Below are 14357 nucleotides of genomic sequence, written 5' to 3' on the forward strand. Positions count from 1 at the left end.
ACCTTACTCTCCACCTGATGATCACCACTGTGCCAATCATTAGCTGAGCTGGACCCCTAACAGTCGCTCACTGACAGTTGCTCAGTTGGGGGAGGGGCCCACTCCAGCATGGACCAATGGCTGAGCAGGACCAATAATGGTTGCTCACTGACAGTTGCCCAGTTGGGGGAGGGGCCTACGGCAGCATGGACCAATGGCTGAGCAGGACCACTGGCTGTTGCTCGCTGACAGTTGCTCTCTTGGGGGAGGGGTCATTGTGGCACCAACCAATGGCTGACAGACCATAAATGGTCTTATAGAACCAGCTGCCTAGTAACAGGGTGGGGGCTCCTAACCTCCTGCAGCCATGACCGTGTACTAAGGGTTGCACACGGCTATGTTACATTACATAGGGTTCTATTTTTTCAATGGAAAAGTAATGATTAAGAAGGAGCTGGATAACAAAGATACACTTGCCCAGCTAAGGTGACAAGTGTTAAAAAAAAATAGCCACAAGAAACAGATACCTCTAAACAGACTGAGCCAAAAAACAAGGTATTTCATACAAAGTATTTTATCATCGGAACAGGACAGTTTCCTGTTTAAGATCTATTTATTGTGTTATTTTTACAAGTAGCAAAGTCCCTCCATTTACCTCAGCTTTATACATGAATATAAAAAGCTACTGATGTCCACGCCTCCCACCCCCCCGCCCGGGTTAACAGGAGCTTGTGGACTCTTCCTGGCCTTCAGAAGCAGCTGTGGTTTCCTCTGTGACTTGGCCTGGAGCTCTAGCACGCTGATCAGTCATCCTCTTGCTGATTCCTTTTCTGTCACAGGAAACCAAGATACATTACAACAGCACATTCTAATTTGTTCAGCCAAGATTGCTTTTTCTGTCAGCAAGTATAATTTCCTAGAGGCCGCTGGCAAAAGATGTGGTTGAAAATTATCAATGAAAAAATATGCCTTAAGTAGTTCATTAAAGTAGTTTATAATTTTGGCTCCTGGGCACATTATCCTCAAGACATTTGAACATTTTCTCCTTTTTCTTCTTTACACTTCTATATATGTAGGAGCACAAATACTCCTACATAGAAATATAAATACAGTCACCCCAGAGTACCCATGGCAGAGATCTGATTTGCTCTCAGGCCAGTTGACCCTTAAACAACAAGGGTCTGAACTGCACAGGCCATTTTCATGCAGATTTTTTTCAGTAGTAAATACTATGGTACTGAGGACCCACTGCTGGGTAAATCCGCAGATAACCATGAATGTGAAGTGCTCACTATATATATGTGGATTTTTCCCTGGCTGTTTGAGGGTCAATTATATATACTTTCCTCAAGATTACAAGTGTTAAGAAAATTACTCAAAAGCATATATTGTGCTATGTGCTGTGCTAGGTCACTTCAACTGTGTCCAACTCTTTGCCACCCTATGGACTATAGCCTGCCAGGCTCCTCTGTCCATAGGATTCTCCAGGCAAGAATACTGGAGGGGGTTGCTATGTCCTTCTCCAGGAGATCTTTTCCACCCAGGGATCAAACTGGCATCTCTTGCGGCTCTTGCATTGGCAGGCGGGTTCTTTATCACTAGCGCCACCTGGGAAGCCTCAGGAGCATGTACTCAAAAGCATATGCATATAAAAGTATTTTCTATCATTTTTATCAATAAATTATTTTTTCAGTGTACTTGGTGTATATCATTATGAAATGACCTCACTAATTCTGCCCCTTTAATTCCCAATCATCATATAGAAGTCTACGTGGGAATATGACTAAAATGAAATATTAAAGAATCAATTCAAAAGTGGAGATGGCCAGCATACTAAATACACATAAATGTTACCAGTTTAAGAAAATCGATGAGTTTGTGAGCGTCTTCGCCCGTCGACAGGTCCACAAAGTCCTTGGGCAGCCGGTAGCTCAGGTAGGGACTCGGCTGGACTGTGACCTCACTGTTGGTACAACGGAAGGCCGGGGCATCCTTCGTGAAGAAAAGAAAGCAGGAGCAGAAGTTGGTGAGAAAGTTTTTTTTTTAAAGTCAATTCTTCAAACTGAAAAAGATCCTGGTATAGAATTTTCAACTCCTGTTCTGTACTAGGGAGGAAAGAAAATCAGATTCCTAAGTGAAAGAAAACACCAAGGTTTTTAAAAAACTTTCACATGTTCACAAGAAAATACACATCTAAGGTATCTGAAGACAAGAGACCTTGGGGGGCAGGGCTAGGTGGTCCCCGAGTGGTGGCTGCATAGCTGCTGTAGCTGTGAAGGGCTGGGGGTTGAGGGAGTCTCTCCAGGCTTGAGGCTGCCTTAGGCAGTCCCACACAGGCCAGCATGCTTTATAAACTCTGTCGCTTTCCACAGGTACACTGCAGGAAATTACTGCCTTAAGAGAATAAAGCCAACAGTGAGGGCGAAGGAGAGCCCCAAACCCCTAACACTGTTGCACCTCTCTCACGTCACTTCAAGTACTCACTCACAGATTTCTCTCAGCACCAATGTAAAACTGTAAATTCAAGGGTCATATTTAACAGGTCTTCACATTCTTTATTGCACGTGCTTAGAGTCTTGCATGGAATGTTCACATATCGCCTGCTGCCGAAAAGGGTTCCAGAGTCAGAGGCCATGGGTTTGGGCTTCATGGGTGGCAGATACTGAGGTGAGGGATGGATGGTGTCCAGCAGGTGGAGACATGCTCGGAACCTGGCTGGAACAGGACAGTGAAGCCCTAGAAAGCAGCCCATGCCTTATGACAGACAGCCCAGCCATGGTTCAGACAGTAAAGAATCTGCCTGCATGCAGGAGACTCAGGCTTGATCCCTAGGTCAGGAAGATCCCCCGGAGAAGAGAATGGCAACCCCCTCCAGTATTCTTGCCTGGAGAATTCCATGGACAGAGGAGTCTGGTGGGCCACAGTCGATGGGGTCACAAAGAGATGGATATGACTAAGCGATTAATACACACACACACACACACACACACACACACACACACACACACGAAATACCTACTGTCTGCTGGACACTGTTCTGGGGAAGGGAGAAAAACGGGAAAGCAAGAGGGTAGGGAGTCACTGAGCAAGCAAATAAACAAACAAGATCATTCCATAGAGTTCAGTTCAGTTCAGTTCAGTCGCTCAGTTGTGCCCAATTCTTTGCGAGCCCATGAATCGCAGCATGCCAGGCCTCCCTGTCGATCACCATCTCCCGGAGTTCACTCAAACTCACGTCCATCGAGTCGGTGATGCCATCCAGCCATCTCATCCTCTGTCGTTCCCTTTCCCTCCTGCCCCCAATCCCTCCCAACATCAGAGTCTTTTCCATAGAGTAAAAAGTTATAAAAACAGGACAGCAAGGAGCTATGATAAAAGGAGAACCATATAGATTCCTCTTGGGGGTGGGCTGGGTGGGTGGGACCTTGCTTAAGGGGGGCCATCTGGGCTAAGAACTGAAAAGTATGATGAAAGCAGCCTCATGAGGTCTGGGAGCAAACTCAGCTTTGGATGCAGTAGAAACAACCAGTGCAAAGACCTGAAGGCCAGGCAGGGCTCTGCAGCTCTGAGGAATGGAAGGAAGGCAGGTCTCTGTGCACTGGAGGACAGGCAGGAAGGGGTGCCGAGAAAGGCAGGAGCCAGTTCCTGTTGCTCTTTTGTCATCCCTAACCTCCAGCACAAGACTGTTTATATTAAGAAGAAAGGAGGGAGGGAAGGAAGGAAAAAAGGAAAGGAAAGCGGAATGGATGAACGAATGAATTTGGATCATACTGTGATCTTATACAACTGTTTCTATCCAATAACTCCGTTCCTCATATTTAAAAATAACTTTGTGCCAAATAATTTGCATTCTTCTTCCCTGATACTCAGATTTTACCAGCTCACAACTCTTAAGATGCCAGCAGGGATAAGATCCCTTCATTCATTAGTTCAACAAACCGTAGTTGTACCTGGCACTGTAACCTGACAGAAGGAGAGGGACGGGTGGGACCCCACTCCAAAATAATGGGAGTCTGTGCATTTGAATATACACAAAAAATGCCCAGAAAACCTTAATGGGCGGCCATTTCTAGGTGGCAGGATTTCAAATGTTACTTCTTTCTAATTCTCTCTCTTTGAGAGATCATTTTTAAATGATCATATGAAAATAAAACTATTTTGTAGAAGACAGAAAACACCCATGAGAATATGAAATGAAGAACCCAGCAGACAAGGACTACAGATGCAGTGCACTTTCATTTACTTTAAAAAGGCTCGTGTTTACGTGTGCAAGCGCCTTATGCACCAAAATACAACAGTGGTGGTCAAGGAGCTAGGATCAGGGGTGGTTTTACAATTTCCTTTAAAATTGGGCACGTATCACTTTTATAGGCTGAAAAGAGCAATACACAGTTGTCTAAAGAAGGAGTGGCCATGAACATGAGGAGAAAGCAGAGAGCAGCTGGGTGGAGACGGACCTGAGGGAGGCCGTGCTACTAAGACTGAAGGCGTCAAAACGTGGTGAACTACTTTCAGAGAAAGAAAGAGATTGGAGAAAGGAAAGAAGGCAACGGCAGCCCCGGGAATCTGGTGAGACGCAGGGCAGAGACAGGACCCAGAGGAAGGAGGCAGTGAGTCTGTAGGTTTGATGATAGTTAAAGGGAGCAAATTCTCAGCGATGATTCTCTCTTCCCATGAGGGGAGCTGTGAAGGTACCCGCTGAGGAGGACAAGAATGATGGACAGAAGCTCCCAGGAGCCTGGAGGGCGTGAAACGGCCACTGTGGCCAATGGAAGGGGACACTGGTAGGATGACAGAGCCTGTGGTCAAACGCCTGGGGAAGCCAGGGGTCCTGATTGGACAAGCCTCTGTCCACACGGCTGGGCAACATCCCTCTGTGCATGTGCAGCAGCCCAGGGCTGGACCAGAATAAACAGACGCATGACCCGACCCACAGCCAGGACTCTCTTCAGGTGGGAAGGACACAGGAGCCAAGAAAAAGAAAAGTAACTAGAAAAGAACCTATCCGGCAATCACTTCCTTAGGTGAAGTGTCAGTTAGTCAGTTCAGTCGCTCAGTCGTGTCCGACTCTTTGTGACCCCATGGACTGCATGCAGCACGTGAGGCTTCTCTGTCCATCACCAACACTCAGAGCCTGCTCAAACTCATGTCCATCGAGTTGCTGATGCCATCCAACCATCTCATCCTCTGTCATCCCCTTCTCCTCCTGCCTTCAGTCTCTCCCAACATCAGGGTTTTTTCCAAGGAGTCAGTTCTTTACATTAGGTGGCCAAAGTACTGGAGCTTCAGCTTCAGCATCAGTCTTTCCAATGAATATTTAGGACTGATTTCCTTTAGGATTGACTGGTTGGATCTCCTTGCTGTTCAAGGGACTCTCAAGAGTCTTCTCCAACACCACAGTTCAAAAGCATCAATTCTTCAGTGCTCAGCTTTCTTTATGGTCCAACTCTCACATCCATACATGACTACTAGAAAAACCACAGCTTTGACTATATAGACCTTTGTCAGCAAAGTAATATCTCTGCTTTTTAATACACTGTCTAGGTTGCTCATAGCTTTTCTTCCAAGGAGCAAGCGTCTTTTAATTTCATGGCTGCAGTCACCATCTGCAGTGATTCTGGAGCCCAAAAAAATAAAGTCTGTCACTGTTTCCATTGTTGACCCATCTATTTGCCATGAACTGATAGGACTGGATGCCATGATCTTAGTTTTTTGAATGTTGAGTTTTAAGCCAGCTTTTTCACTTTCCTCTTTCACTTTCATCAAGAGGCTAAATCTTTAGTTCTTCTTTGCTTTCTGCCATAAAGGTGGTGTCATCTGCATATCTGAGGTTATTGATATTTCTCCCGGCAATCTTGATTTCAGCTTGTGCTTCATCCAGCCCTGCATTTCGCATGATGTACTCTGCATATAAGTTAAATAAGTAGGGTGACAATACATAGCCTTGACGTATTACTTTCCCAATTTGGAACCAGTCTGTTGTTCCATGTCTGGTTCTAACTGTTGCTTCTTGACCTGCGTACAGATTTCTCAGGAGGCAGGTAACATGGTCTGTCTGATATTCCCATCTCTTGAAGAATTTTCCACAGTTTGTTGTGATCCACACAGTCCAGGCTTTGGAGAAATCAATAAAGCAGTAGTAGATGTTTTTCTGGGATTCTCTTGCTTTTTTCAATGATCCAATGGATGTTGGCAATTTGGTCTCTGGTTCCTCTGCCTTTTCTAAATCCAGTTTGAACATGTGGAAGTTCACAGTTCACTTAATTGTTGAAGCCTGGTTTGGAGAATTTTGAGCATTACTTTGCTAGTGTGTGAGATGAGTACAGTTGTGCTAGTTTGAGCATTCTTTGGCATTGCCTTTCTTTGGGATTGGAATGAAAACTGACCTTTTCCAGTCCTGTGGCCACTGCTGAGTTTTCCAAATTTGCTGGCATATTGAGTGACGCACTTTCACAGCATCATCTTTTAGGATTTGAAACAGCTCAACTGGAATTCCATCACCTCCAATAGCTTTGTTCATAGTGATGCTTCCTAAGGCCCACTTGACTTTGTACTCCAGGATGTCTGGCTCTGGGTGAGTGATCACACCATCGTGATTATCTGGGTCATGAAGAACTTTTTGTATAGTTCTTCTGTGTATTCTTGCTACCTCTTCTTAATATCTTCCATACCATTCCTGTCCATTATTGTGCCCATCTTTGCATGGAATGTTCCCTTGGTATCTCTAATTTTCTTGAAGAGATCTCTAGTCTTTCCCATTCTATTGTTTTCCTCTATTTCTTTGCACTGATCACTGAGGAAGGCTTTCTTATCTCTCCTTGCTATTCTTCGGAACTCTGCATTCAAATGGGTATATCTTTCCTTTTCTCCTTTGCCTTTAGCTTCTCTTCTTTTCTCAGCTATTTGTAAGGCCTCCTCAGACAACCATTTGCCTTTTTGCATTTCTTTTTCTTGGGGATTGTTTTGATCACTGCCTCCTGTACAATGTCACGAACCTCTGTCCATAGTGAATGATGAAGTGAATAAATCACAAAGCACACGCACCCTTCTTGATCACCACTGCGGGCAAGGATCACAGAGTTAATCTGTGTTGGGTGCCTGGGAACCAGGAGGCAATTCCTTAGGGGACTGACAAGTTTCCTGGGGACCTTTCTGATCTTCTTACCTGCTCCAGAGCTTCTTCACTGAAGTCACCCTTTAGGTTTGTTCCAGATAACAGTTCATCCCAAGTAAACAGCAGTGAATCTGTGACTTCACCAAATGGATTAAAATCAATCAGCCACACCTTCCCCTGCAGAACAGAGAGAAAGCCCAGTAAGGATAAAATCAAGTCTGTAAGCTGGCTTATCAGAAAGATGATCTTGTTTTACCCAAAATCATCTCATTTCATCTTAAAAATCGTATCACTGATTACAAAAGATAGTTCCTCCAAGCCCCATCTGTGAAGGGCTGCCTGTCTAAGTAGAGCGGGCACAGAGCCCCAGGAAGTCCACCCAAGAATGCAGAGGAGACAGGAAAAGAAAGCCTGACAAAGACATGCATGCCAACTTCTGCTTTCAATCAATTTTACATCAAAAACCGAAGCGAGCAGTGGAAGAAAATGCTTTGTTTTGCTCTGAAGATTCTGAAATTATTCAGGTGTATATTGTGGTTCATGGATTACAAAGAATAAGGCTAGTTAAATGCCAATGATCTATTTTTACTTTTTATATGAAATATACAAATTCCAGGGGGCAATGGCGGCAGTGGAGCTTCTTACAACCTTATGTAAGATCCCTGAACATCCTCATCAATGACGCCATCATGTTTAATATACTGCCAGTGTATTTCCTCAAAGTCTGTTTACTTAAAACTGTATGGAATAATGTAGTAAGTAATAAAACTCAAGCAGGCAGAAGGGAAATCTCACAAAGTGGTCCCACCAAAGCAGCATCACTGGAATGCTCTCATGGGTTCTTTAATGATCTTTCAGGAGGAGGCCAGCAGTTCTCAGCACCAGCCCCCACCTCTGAGAGGCTGCTGCAAAGGCTTGAATTTTTTAAAACTTACTAAAGATGTAAGAAAGGGCTTCCCCAGTGGCTCGGCAGGTAAAGAATCTGCCTGCAACGCAGTAAACACTTCACTGCAGTGGAGACACAGGCTCAATTCCTGGGTGGGGAAGATCCCGGGAGGAAGGCATGGCAACACACTCCAGAATTCTTGCCTGGAGAATCCCATGGACAGAGGAGCCTGGCAGGCTATAGTCCAAAGGGTCGCAGAAGAATCGAACATGACTGAGCAAAGATATAAGAAAATGCTCAGCTGTCTTTCATTTCAATGTACTAGATTGGCCAGAAAGTTTGTTTGGGTTTTCCATACCCTCTTACAGACAAACCTGAACGAGCTTTCTGCCAAGCCAATAATAACTGTTTTCTCTGCATGATAGAGTTTGATGGTACATGAAAGGGAGATGCAAAATAAAAACAAATCAACCTTTCTAAGAAACTGCCATCTTCTCCTCTTCTGAGAGCAGTGATGGCCAGTGTGACAGATTCCAGCCTCAGGGAAGGAACACCTCTGGCCCAGCCAGATGAAGTTTGCAAGAGGCAAAGTGCTGACATAAAGGAGCTGGGGAGCCTGTGAAATCCTGCCAGGAAATTAACACCAACACATTTGATCATGGGGGTGTATGTGACATTTACCAGATAAATGTTTCCTTGCAACTTTTATTTTTGCTCCTCTTGACTTTTCTCACTGAGACACTCAGCATAATTGCACCCTTTTGTTGGTAGTTTTTTCTGTAAATATGTAGCAATCATGTCTTGGGCAGACATGCGTGTGTAAAATGACAAATGCCTAAGGAGCTAGACTGCTGAGCCAGCATTACTAATATCTAGCGTTGTTTCTCATCTGTTTTCAAGGAAAAGTTTAAGAAAGACAAAGCATTTTATTAGGACTGGCTGCAAACTAGAAAGCTCGACGTGGCAAAGAACCACTATGGGAAGTTTCCACCATGCACCATTTGGCCACGTTTCCTGGTTCACACAATCCCTAGCAGCAATCCTGCTGCAATTCCTTCTTGCCACTTGAGTTATATTCTCACTTCGATTTGGTGCCTGCTCCTCCTCGCTTCTCTGACTGTGTGAAATCATGTCCGCCGTCAACCCATTCCTTGGTAGGACAGCAGCTTTGCTTTTTTGGTGATTACTCAGATGTCTCTAATAAGTTGTATGTTATTTTAACAAAATGAGTATTTTCTAAACTTTGAACCCTTTCAACTTGAATTTTTATAACCAGTAAAATCATCTCATTATCAAAAGAAAAAAGAAAAAAAACGATTGCATCTGTTAGCATCAGAATATTTAGCTCTATAAACTAGAAGTATGCCACACTGTGAAAAAAAGAAAATCACCGCTGTTAGGACTGACAGCTGGCAGAATGTGTTCTGTAGTTTGGAAGCCATCCTCTAGTTTAAAGAAAAACAGACCAGGTGGAATCAGGCATAAAACCATCAAGATGGGGTTTTTACACCCATAACATGTTTTTTATGTCACACCTCAGGAACAAGACATCCTGAGAAACTGTTTTTAGGCAACCTATCAGGTAGGAGTGGTCACACCGACCTTCCTAGTATCTACCAACTGACCTACCCCGACTACCCCACCATCCACCTAAATGAAACTCTACACACCAAACACCGTGCTACTCATGGGGGCATAAAGGTCAGTAACAGAGAGTCTGCTCCCTGAAAGAGTTCTGTCCAGACCAGGACACGTATACACACGTGTACACCGGTACATGTTCACCACAGCACAAAGCAGAAAAGACTAGAAACAAGCTAAGCATTCATCCACAGGGAAATGATTCATCAAACCATACAGCACATCCACATAATCAAATACCGTGTCCTTTAAGAAACCAGAAAGTTCTCCAAGATACACTGCTTTTAAAAAGTACATAAAGCAAGGTGCAAGTGCTTTATCATATGCTAACCCATGTGTTAGTAAACAAAGCTAGTGGAGATGATGGAATTCCAGTTGAGCTATTTCAAATCCTAAAAGATGACGCTGTGAAAGTGCTGCACTCAATGTGCCAGCAAATTTGGAAAACTCAGCAGTGGCCTCAGAACTGGAAAAGGTCAGTTTTCATTCCAATCCCAAAGAAAGGCAATGCCAAAGAATGTTCAAACTACGGCACAACTGTACTCATCTCACATGCTAGCAAAGTAATGCTCAAAATTTTCCAAGTCAGGCTTCAACAGTATGTGAACAGTGAACTTCCAGATGTTCAAGCTGGATTTAGAAAAGGCAGAGGAACCAGAGATCAAATTGCCAACATCCGTTGGATCATTGAAAAAGCAAGAGAATTCCAGAAAAACATCTACTTCTGCTTTATCAACTATACCAAAGCCTTTGACTGTGTGGATCAGAACAAACTATGGAAAATTCTTCAAGAGATGGGAATATCAGACAGACCACGTTACCTGCCTCCTGAGAAATCTGTATGCAGGTCAAGAAGCAACAGTCAAAACCGAATATGGAACAACAGACTGGTTCCAAATAGGAAAAGGAGTACCTCAAGGCTGTATATTGTCTCCCTGCATAACTTATATGCAGATTACATCATGAAAAATGCTGGGCTGGATGAAGCACAAGCTGGAATCAAGATTGCTGGAAGAAATATTAATAACCTCAGATATGCAGATGACACCACCTTTATGGCAGAAAGTGAAGAGGAACTAAAAAGCCTCTTGATCAAAGTGAAAAAGCTGGCTTAAAACTCAACATTCAAAAAATGAAGATCATGGCATCTAGTCCCATCAGTTCATGGCAAATAGATGGGGAAACAATGGAAACAGTGACAGACTTTATTTTCTTGGGCTCCAAAATCACTGCAGATGGTGACTGCAGCCATGAAATTACAAGAAGCTTGCTCCTTGGAAGAAAAGCTATGACCAACCTAGACAGCATATTAAAAAGCAGATATTACTTTGCCAACAAAGGTCCATCTAGTCAAAGCTGTGGTTTTTCTAGTAGTCATGTATGGGTGTGAGAGTTGGACTATAAAGAAAGCTAAGCGCCAAAGAATTGATGCTTTTGAACTGTGGTGCTGGAGAAGACTCTTGAGAGTCCCTTGGACTGCAAGGAGATTGAACTAGTCCATCCTAAAGGAAATCAGTCCTGAATATTCACTGGAGGGAGTGATGCTGAAACCGAAGCTCCAATACTTTGGCCACCTGATGCAAGAACTGACTCATTGGAAAAGACCCTGATGTTGGGAAAGACTGAAGGCAGGAGGAGAAGGGGACAACAGAGGATGAGAGTTGGATGGCATCCTGACTCAATGGACATGAGTTTGAGCAGGCTCTGTGTGTTGGTGATGGACACAGAAACCTGGCATGCTACAGTCCATGGGGTCATGGAGAATCGGACACGACCAAGTGACTAAACTCAACTGAACTCTTGTGTAAAGAAAGATGGGGAAAAATAAGTATGCTGCTTGTTTTTGCATCAAGAAATACTGGAAGGATACATAAGAAATTAACAATCTAGAATGCAGAGGCGGAAGGGTTAGAATCAGACCTTCCATGTATATTTTCAAAGCAATAGCATTAATAAGCTTAATCTAACGAACGTCAACAGAATACTTTGCACTTTAGATATTGTACTTTCTTTCTCAATCATACATAAAACAGAAGCAAAAAAGTGATTAGGCTGCAGATTCATTCTGAACAATATCAAACACTAGATCATATTTATCCCAAAAAGCAAGAAAGTTAATAATAAGAAAATAACCCAAATCCTTTTTCAAATATCTAAAGTAGTTACTCTAAATTCTAGTTAAGCATTACCATCACTTGTGGAGCTTCTTAAAATACACATTCCAAGGCCTCATCCCAGACCTCCCGCATGGGGGCAGGAACCATGGCTCTGACACGTAGAGCGGTTAGACTCTCAGCACTGAGTCCACCTGTCCAGCAACTGTTCTGACAGACATTCAGGGTCGCCAAGCCCAGACACACTCCACTTGTACTTCAGATCAGAGATCACCATAAAAAGAGTCAGTTTTCTCCCAAGAATAGCCATAAATCCTGCATTCCAGACAGTGTCTGAGACGGTGACTCAAGTGCCATTGATTGAAAGCAAATGAATTTCACATCACGGTCAGCATCTCTTCTCAGAGAGCGTCAGTATGTTTACACTGGCCTGGTTCCCACTTTAAAGGCACGCAACTGCTTTTGGTGCTGTCAGATCACAGCCGTAATTACTTACATTCATGTCCCACTTCACTTAAGACATTCATATAACTGTCTCACCAAGTCACACGTCTGCACTGACCTGCTGGCCCTACTGAACCACAGCAGACCTGGACATGTGCTGGGGAAGTACTGAGACAACCCTGGCAGATCCCGAATGTTCAAATGCCATTAAGGAGAACTGCGTTAGAACATAACGGCTTCAGACTGAACCTCTGTAAAATGGGAAGAAACAGCACATACCCCACAGGGTTGCATGGACTAAGGGAGACAATGAATTAAATAAGAGTCAAGCTCTTCTGAGCTGCACATTCAGGACAATGGGCTCAGTTTCCTCCCTCACTGATTTGATCCACGCCAATCCTGGAATGCTTTAGTCTCGAAGATAAGCTCCTTGATGGTCTCGAGATCACCTGGATGGAAGCTGCTTGTTAGAAGCACAGCATCTAACACCCGACAGGCTCTGGATAAACCGTGGTCTGTGAGTGACTGGACGTGGCTGGCATTTGGCTGTTAGAAGCTGAGACTGGCCCTCAGGTTCCTGTCCGCTACACCCTGCCAGCTCCCCATCCTTTCTCTAAGGTTTGCTTCCAACTCTGCCAAGTAGCATCCCTCTTCTGTACCACATACCAATTTATAAGTCCTCTTTCCTTCTCTTTTTTAATAGCTCCTCTTTCTAATTCTTAACAGATGCCATCAACCTTCAAGACAGGTGAAAACAGAGTAAGTGATACCTTTGGCTTGAAAGAGGTGACTGAATGGTTAACAGTTACCTTGGGTCATGAATACATGGGCCCCATCCTTTTGTCCAAGAAATGACTGAAAGGTATCACAAGCATCACTACGATTAGGTGATACAAGTGTGGAGAGGGAAGGAGAAAAATTTGAGCGACGCTGAGGAAATATATGGGTCACATATTTAGAAAACACACCTGCTGTCCTCTTAAGAGCTAAGTTGTTAAAGCACTGTCACAGGACACCTAGTGACACAAATTTCTCTGAAATGATTGCATGTCTTGATAGTGAAATCTCTGCTGCAGGATTTATTAGGTCCGGTTTTTGCTATTTATTACAGAAGTTTCCATCTTTAAGATTACAAAATAAATACAAACTACTCAATTCCTCATCTTCATGAAAGAAAGTCAAAGTGTTAGTCACTCAGTTTTGTCTGACTCCTTGCGACCCCATGGACTACAGCCTATCAAACTCCTCTGTCCATGGGATTCTCCAGGCAAGAATACCAGAGTGGGTTGCCATTTCCTTCTCCAGGGGGTCTTCCCAACCCAGGGATTGAACCAAGGTCTCCTGCATTGCAGGCAGATTCTTTACTGTCTGAGCCACCAGACTCAAATCATGCTAAGGGCCTTTCAGGTAACCGAAAATAATTATCTAAATAGCCAATGACAAGTTCCTGGCCACACTGAAGAGTGAAAACTGAACTGTTTTAAGCAGGCCCAGACTCCTGATGAAAGAGGAAAGGAGGGGGACACAGGGTGGCCTTGGCCATCTGTTAAATGAATAACTCCTGAACTTGTGACACGTAATGATGGGAGATATCATGTCTCCTAGTGTTAAGGATATTTCGAGGGGACAGTCTTGACCACTGTGAATTTCAGTCACCTTAGTTGCCTTGGGAAAAGACTTTTTGAGCAGTGAGCGCTTCACATAGAGAATGACTATGTATTTAGAGTATATCAAATATCAAGTTTACTTACCCTACTGTCTCTGTATATATCAAATACAACTGCAAAGGATAAAAAACTCAGAGTTAGTAATGAACTACTATTTGCATGATCAAAGCCTCCTTTTGATAATTAAAATGCATTTTATTATCAGTTACTCAAACAGCAGAATATATTTAGCTTTGAGGACTTCATGCTTCTGCCTCTCAAAACTTCAAACATAAAAAGGCATCCTGCAATGTTTTACTTAATGTAATTTTGCTTTCCTTTTCTCTGTCCTCAGCCATAATCCCTTATATTTAAAAATTCAAAAACATAAATGAATAAAAATTCAAACCAAACACCAACACTGTCTCAACCAATTCACCATTAGAGACAGGTGATCTGTCACAGTGAAAGGAGACCACTTACTATCTGATGGAGAATAAAATAGGGAAAACCTGTATTACGAAAGCACAAAA

At 43.4% G+C, this 14357-nt stretch overlaps 2 protein-coding genes across 3 annotated transcripts in view; both read right to left on the reverse strand.

Moving 5' to 3' along the window:
* The window catches only part of CAMK1D (calcium/calmodulin dependent protein kinase ID), a 475082-nt gene extending 474679 nt beyond the window's left edge, over window positions 1-403 (reverse strand). The window contains exon 1 of the mRNA XM_070801979.1: window positions 3-403. Coding sequence (XP_070658080.1) covers window positions 3-40 — 38 coding nt within the window. The 5' untranslated portion in view covers window positions 41-403. The remainder of the gene's footprint in view (window positions 1-2) is intronic.
* Window positions 404-537: 134 nt separating this feature from the next.
* CDC123 (cell division cycle 123) overlaps window positions 538-14357 on the reverse strand; it is a 46276-nt gene continuing 32456 nt past the window's right edge. For both annotated transcript variants that reach the window (XM_019972901.2, XM_070801982.1), the window contains 4 exons: window positions 13930-13958; window positions 7145-7270; window positions 1834-1971; window positions 538-809 (listed from right to left, as the gene is read on the reverse strand). In XM_019972901.2, the coding sequence (XP_019828460.1) occupies window positions 783-809; window positions 1834-1971; window positions 7145-7270; window positions 13930-13958 (320 nt within the window). In that variant the 3' untranslated portion in view covers window positions 538-782. The remainder of the gene's footprint in view (window positions 810-1833; window positions 1972-7144; window positions 7271-13929; window positions 13959-14357) is intronic.

Source organism: Bos indicus, chromosome 13 (assembly GCF_029378745.1).
Source record: "Bos indicus isolate NIAB-ARS_2022 breed Sahiwal x Tharparkar chromosome 13, NIAB-ARS_B.indTharparkar_mat_pri_1.0, whole genome shotgun sequence".
NCBI classification, from domain to species: Eukaryota; Metazoa; Chordata; class Mammalia; order Artiodactyla; family Bovidae; genus Bos; species Bos indicus.